Source organism: Poecilia latipinna, unplaced genomic scaffold (assembly GCF_001443285.1).
Source record: "Poecilia latipinna isolate Pla-1442-1.1 unplaced genomic scaffold, P_latipinna-1.0 Scaffold467, whole genome shotgun sequence".
Lineage (NCBI taxonomy): Eukaryota > Metazoa > Chordata > Actinopteri > Cyprinodontiformes > Poeciliidae > Poecilia > Poecilia latipinna.
In genome coordinates, this window is record NW_015113083.1 from 18,463 (window position 1) to 25,749 (window position 7,287).

The window sequence follows — 7,287 nt, forward strand, 5'->3', positions numbered from 1 at the left end:
TCTGTTCATCCATCCATCCATCCATCCATCATCTGTTCATCCATCCGTTCATCCATCCATCTGTTCATCCATCCATCCATCCATCCATCATCTGTTCATCCATCCGTTCATCCATCCATCTGTTCATCCATCCATCCATCCATCCATCATCTGTTCATCCATCCATTTGTTCATCCATCCATTTGTTCATCCATCCATCCATCTGTTCATCCATCCATCCATCTGTTCATCCATCCATCTGTTCATCCATCCATCTATCTGTTCATCCATCCATCCATCTGTTCATCCATCCATCCATCTGTTCATCCATCCATCCATCCATCCATCCATCCATCCGTGTTTCCAAGACAACTAGAAGTTAACTTTAATAGAAATTATCAAATCAAATCAACCAAAGATCAGAATATCTGATCAACTCGTCTAATACTAAAAAGTTTATTTAATATTTACTTATTGATTAAAAGCATCAAAACTTTAAGTCTAAATAATCTTCAACCGTTAGGCGTTTCCCAATAATTGATGATTTATCAACGATAAAATGAGCTCAGTGATTTCCTTTCTAACTATTAGCAGTTTTCTGTGTAATAATCCGTTTTATTTATGGTTTGTGGTTTTCATTTGTTTTCTGTTTTAAATGTTTCCATTTCCAGAGTTTCACTTCATTTCTGGATCCAGTTCACAGCAGATTAAACTTTAATCCTTCAGAGGGAATTTTTTCCATCATCAGTTGAAAATGGTGTCAAAACAATAATATTATAATTTACCTCAATAAATGATATTTTAGTCCATCATCCAACATGTTTTAGTTCCAGTTCTACTGCTGATAATCAGAGCTGGTAGTTTGTTCTGTTTGCTGCTAAACTCTTGGCTCCGTCCCAGAAGCTGCATTCATTATTTCCTCATGTGGAAAAATCCTCGGAGAAAACCGAGTCACACAGAAGAGCGGATGGTTGCTTCTTTCATTTCACTAAAGCGTTTTAAGCTGTACTGATTCATGCCTGCATATTTTTAAAGTTGACTTTTTGACAGGAAGTTGGAACGTTTTGAGCTGCTCATTGTTTTATTTCCTATCAGTGTTTCCTCTGTTTTGGTTTAAAACTGAATCCTTCAGGGGTTAAAAGTGACAAAGGCTCCATTTATTCCCATTTATTTTATTACGTTATGAGAAAAGTCACGGAAATGTCCAAGTTTGCAGGAACTGGGATTGTAGCACCAAGGAGATCAACTGGAAGGAAAAACAGCAGAAATAAAGAGCAGATGAAAACTTTCCTCCTCTGAAGTTACTTCACTCCCTGCAGCATCTTTCATTGGCTCCAGTTTATAAATGTCAACACGTTTCTACGCTAAACAGTTAGAAACTACACTGAACAAACATATAAAGCCCCGAGTCAAATGTCAGTTTTATGAACATTTGAGTTGCGCAGTATACAGAGAAACTCAAACTGTATTTTCAGTAATTACTGATCTTCGTATCGGCATTGTTGACATCGTGGTTCGGCCGTTTGTAGCGGATTGACAGTCATGATCGGGGTCAGGATGAGGAGTCTGATTCTGACCCAGTCGGCTTCCCGTAGCGGTTACAGACAGTCTGATTTTTTAAACCTCTAATATGGATTTTCATTTTAATTTTCTCTGGGGGGGGGAATAAAAACTGAGTATCAAGTGACCAGCCTGGGCATGCTAGCTCTTAGCCTGTCTGGTGCTAGCATTAGGATATCAACTAGCATTAACTAGGCTAACACTAGCATTAAGTAGGCTATCTAGTGCTAGTATTAGCATGAGGTTATCCAAGGCTAACATTAGCCTTTCTAGTGCTAACATTAGCCTATCCAAGGATAATTCTAGCCTACCTTTGCTATTAGCCTGCTGAGGAAGAAGGCTATCCAGCATGCTAGTTGATGGCCTATCCAAAACTAATGTTGGCAAGTACTCTCCCTGTCCTTAGCCTGTGGGTGTTGCTCAGTTAGCGGTGCTAGCCAGTCATTAAGCGGATGAGTTTTTCTCTGTTGCCGTCAGGAGGAGGAATCCAGGAATCCTGCCCAGTTTGGAGGATCTGCTCTTCTACACGGTCGCTGAAGGTCAAGAGAAGATTCCAGCTCACAAGTTCCTCACAGTGAGTTCCTCAATCAGAACTTCCTTCCTGTAGTTTCTGTTGCAGAGCTTTGTAACCGACCTTTGACCCTGGGAGCCAGGCGCTGAAGGCCACTGGGCTTTGGACCGGAGACCCCCGCCTGAAGGAGTGCATGGAGACGCTGAAGCAGACGCTGAAGAAGACTCCGGACGGCGTGACGCTGGACCGCCACCTGTTCAAGAAGTAAGGTCCGCCGGACTCACCGGAACCGCAGGTTGTTCCACTCAGACCCGGTTCCCGTGGAAACAGCAGAAATGAGGACTTTCTGGCTGTGCCTCTCCACTCTGCATCAGTTTTTACTCATCCAGTTTGTCAGACTTCAGAGTGGCTGAGCTGGTCGGCAAACTGCAGCTGCATGGCGCCGCCGCCGCCGCGCTGTCTCAGCATGCTGTCTGGTTCTGTTCATCAGGTGTGTCCAGAGCAACATTGTCCTGCTCACTCAGGCCTTCCGCAAGAAGTTCGTCATCCCCGACTTCCAGTCCTTCACCTCCCATATTGACCAGCTTTATGAGAAAGCCAAAAACCTCTCTGGAGGGCAGGTGTGTCCCTACGGCCGTCAGGTTTTGGGGTGTTTTTGCTTTTTCATGTTTATCATTTATTTCTGCATTCGGATTCATAATCGTCGGCCTGGTGTGGGTTTGCTGCTCTCTGCTGGGATTGAAACGGGAGAAATTGGCCCTTCAGACGTGTCAGAAGTATCAGAGAGCTGCTACTTTCACACAGCGCTGCAGGATGTTCTGCTGCTGCAGCCTGAGACCAAAACCTGCTGACAAAATCATGGAAAATTCACACCTTGCATTCAGACGGAGCCAAAATGGCAACGCCACCCGAGGAAAAACTAAGTACATCCCTGATGCTGCCACAAGACATCAGCAGAGTTCACACCTCCATCAGCAGGTCCCTCCGACCCTCGAGGAGGAGCTGGGGAAGGGTCAAAGGTCATCGCAAGACCATCTGAACTCCCCAGAGAGGAAGATAATTCCCAAGATAAAAATGAATGATTTAAAAAAAATTAATTCAAAAATAAAAATACATTTAGAAAGTTAAAAATATAATAGTTAATTTTTTAAAATAAAAGTAAAATGTTAAAAATTGGTGAAAAAAATGAGATAATACACTTAAAAATAATGCAAGAAAATAAAATATCAAAAATAATACAAGTAAAACAAATAAAATGAAAAAATAAAACCAGTGAAAAAATTACAACAAAATTAAGGTTTTTTTTTTTAAAGTTCAAAATAATCTGCTTCCTTACATAATGACCTGTCTTCTTTTTTTTAAGACAAAGAAGAAAACTTTTGGCAAAAAAATGACAGGCTTTTATTTTATGAAGGTGATAAAAATTTAAGAATCTAAATTAAGTAAATGATAAAATATAAAAAAATAAAATTAAAACAAGAACTAGACTGAGGTTAGCAGCTGCACTGGATGAAAGACGTCTGGGACGATGTCCTCTGGACAGAGGAGACCAGAGACGTTGACTAAGATGAAGGAAACCAGACACAGCACATCAGCACTGTGGTGGAGGAATGACGGCCTAGTCAAAGTCCAGACTCGTCCTGATTGAAAAGCTGTAGTGGAACCTTCAGGAAACGTTGGAAACAGGACATTCCTGCTGAACAGGCTCATGGGGTGTACTTAGTTTTCAGGTCAGCAGCTGGTTTTGGTCGTCTCTGGGCGGATTTGTCCGTTTCTCCTCCGCAGAAGCAGATTGGACGGGTTGTTGTCGGAGGCGCTCCACTGGACCCTGAACCTGAGCGCTGAAAGGCGATGCCTTTCTTTCTCACTCCGGCCTCGCCTCTTTTTCCAGGTAGCAGATTACATTCCTCAGCTCGCCAAGTTCAGCCCGGACCTGTGGGCCGTCTCGCTCTGCACTGTCGATGGACAGAGGTGAGACTTCCAGCACCAACTCAATGTTTTCCACTGAAATGACACATTTTACCTGACAGCAAGGATCAACAGGAGTTTGTCTTTAGATACACATTAGCATGAAACCAGCAACAACAAAATCCTCAAAAAAAGGGGCACCACATTGTTTTTTTAAATTGATAACGTCAAGTATTTAATGAGGTGTAGTACCGAGTTACACCACACGGTAGCGGTGCTACATCTTGCTCTGCTTTTCAAGAGTTTCCGTCTTCGTTTTAGGTTAATTACAGGTTGATGACGATCACTAACCTCATGGATATGATTTCCATCAAGTGGTCATCTCATATTTTCTGCTATTGTACTAACTAGTCTAATGTAGACTGCGTTTTCCGAGTGAAATAACAGTTCCTAGTTTGTTAGCATTTTGCCGCTAGCATGCTAGTTGCCGCGCTAGATTAGCAGCTAGCTAGCTTAGCAGCGGTTGGAACAATACTTGGTATAGAAGCACAAAATAAAGTATTTCAGTCAGAAATGAACACAGTACGTGAGCAAAATATATTAATTGTTAAAAATTAAGTATTTTATGCAAAATAGCACTTAAGTAGCCTTCGTAGGACTTTGTAAAACATGTTTTATGTTTTACTCCTTTACTGTCCAAGAACAAATGTTTGTATGTTGTTTCTGGTCCAGTTCTCCCATTTGCAGAGTCTACTGTCCTCAGGACATCATGTCCTCACGTGGAGTCATTAGACTTCATGTCTAAAGGCGTTTATTTCTCTGAAATTGGGAAACTTGTACAGAAGATAACTGGCAGCAGTACTGATCAATGATTAATGGACGTGTGTACCTGACGCTGCTTTCTGATTGGCTCAGCGCGTGTCTGTGGAAAAACGACTCCATAAAGATAAAACTGTTTTGTTATGAAGTTGTGACCTGTTTTATTGGTCTATTTGAAGGATCCTGATTATTTATAACCTACTGCTGCATGTTGACCTTTAATGAGTGGTTTTGTTTTTTGCACAGGCACATGGTGGGCGACACCAAGGTCCCTTTCTGCCTGCAGTCCTGTGTGAAGCCTCTGAAGTACGCCGTGGCGGTTCATGACCACGGCACCGAGTACGTTCACAGCTTCATCGGGAAGGAGCCCAGCGGCCTGCGCTTCAACAAACTCTTCCTGAACGAAGACGGTGAGACTTCACCGGGTCAGAACCGGATCTGCTTCCTGCTGCTGCGTAAAGACAGGAATGTCGCCGTTTTCTCCCCTGACGTGGTTTAACTCTTCCTGTGTTGATTGGATGTCAGAAGCAGAGAGCTGCATCTAGAATCAGTTTGACAGAAAGTAGAGCTTGGATTTCCAGATCCTGCAGCTCTGCTTGGTTTTCCAGGTGTTTTAACGTCTGGTTAAGAGTAAAAATAATGATAAAAATATAAGAATGATACAAAAATATAAAACTAAATTGACAATACAAATTACAAAATAGCATTGCAAATAAAATATAATGGAAAAAAAATTAACATATGTAGTACTATATATAAGAATGAGATTAATTGTAAAAATTAAAACTATAGTATATCTAAGAAAAATATTAGTGATACAAATCAAAATAATATGATGATGCAAATAAAATATGTAATGCGAATAATGATAATGAAAATTTAAAATAAATAATTTAGGACATAATTAAAAATAAATACATAATAAAGTGTACTATATTAACCTGGCTCATTTTGACTTTAAAACCTGTAGAAACTTTTTGCTTTTCGAGTTTCTGTTTTAAATGAATCCCTTTACTTTATTTGTGCCACGTTGGGTCTGTTTGTTCTGCGCTTGTTGCTGATTTTCCTGTGAGCTCCTGTTGCGACAGCGGCTAACTGAGCTCCTGTTGTTTTGGCAGATAAGCCCCACAACCCCATGGTGAACGCCGGAGCCATCGTTTGCACGTCGCTCATTCAGGTAAAAGCAGAATCGATCTGTGAAGGGTGGGATCTCTGAGCTGCTACTCCAGATTAAAAATGATGATAAATAGCAGAAATGTTTGTTGCTGACTGTTCAGGTTTAAAACAACCCTGAGAAAATCTCCTGATTTAACTTCTTTAGATAGTTTGGATATTTCTGACTCTCAGCGTTTCTCAGCCTTCCTGGTTATAAATAAAACCAACGACACTCAGATGCTCCTCTGGGCTTTTAGAGGCCTCAGCCACTGTTGGCATCTGAAAATAACCAAAGTCTCTGCAGCAGACTGTTGGTGTCTCTGAAGGAGACTCAAACCTGGAACAAACATGGAGCTGCTAAATGCAACCAAACGGGTCTTTAAATTCCTGAAATAATCTTGAGGTGAAGCAGGAGGCGTTTAAGCAGCTCCTCTTGTGCTTTTCCGGTTGGACAGGTTCCAGTGATTTATGAGGCGCCAGGTTTTCCTGCTGCACTCCACACCTGGCTGCTGGAAACGGTGACCTGGTTTCACTGAGAAGATCAAATCCCGACTCAGAGGCTGCATCTCAGAACCAACTAATCAAACACAAATAGATTCTTCTGGGCATCTAGATGGTTCTTAGGTCAAACTCACTGCAACACCAACGATTGAATCGTGAAAACAAAATGAGCCCAGTCCTCTTATTAACATGATAATGCTAATAGCAGCATCGCTGTAAAGCAGCAGACTGCAGGCTAGCTAACCAGACTCTTTGTATTGAATTTTGCACAGGAATTCCTGTATAAACTTTAATTAATAATAATATACCTTCAATAATCAATAGTTCAGTTTATTTAAGCAGCAGATGGACTGACTGTTTCTCTTCTGTTTTAAATCAAATAAATTAGATCATGTCTTACAGCTTAATGCTGCTGTGTTTGGTGTTTAGGCTTCTGAACAGTGGTGGGCACCACTAACTGAGAAGCTAGCTGCGCTAACCATAAAGAGCTAGTCATAAAAATGAGTTCCACTAATGCTACCCCAACAGAGTATTTAGTCAAAGCTAATGCTAAAGCTACCCCAACACAGTATTTAGTTAAAGCTAATACTAAAGCTACACCAACACAATATTTAGTCAAAGCTAATGCTAAAGCTACCCCAACACAGTATTTAGTCAATGCTAAAGCTACCCCAACACAGTATTTAGTCAATGCTAATGCTAAAGCTACCCCAACACAGTATTTAGTCAAAGCTAATGCTAAAGCTACACCAACACAGTATTTAGCAGGAGCTAATGGTAAAGCATTATAACACAACATAGCAAAGGCTAATGCTAAGGCACCAACTTCTACAACCCTGAGCACCAATTTAATT

General features: G+C 41.1%; 1 protein-coding gene across 2 annotated transcripts in view; it reads left to right on the forward strand.

Annotated features, from left to right (window-relative positions):
* glsb (glutaminase b) overlaps nt 1-7,287 on the forward strand; it is a 51,422-nt gene that overhangs the window by 10,724 nt on the left and 33,411 nt on the right. For both annotated transcript variants that reach the window (XM_015039301.1, XM_015039300.1), the window contains exons 2-7: nt 2,017-2,113; nt 2,193-2,314; nt 2,541-2,670; nt 3,942-4,021; nt 5,024-5,187; nt 5,896-5,954. In XM_015039301.1, the coding sequence (XP_014894787.1) occupies nt 2,017-2,113; nt 2,193-2,314; nt 2,541-2,670; nt 3,942-4,021; nt 5,024-5,187; nt 5,896-5,954 (652 nt within the window). The remainder of the gene's footprint in view (nt 1-2,016; nt 2,114-2,192; nt 2,315-2,540; nt 2,671-3,941; nt 4,022-5,023; nt 5,188-5,895; nt 5,955-7,287) is intronic.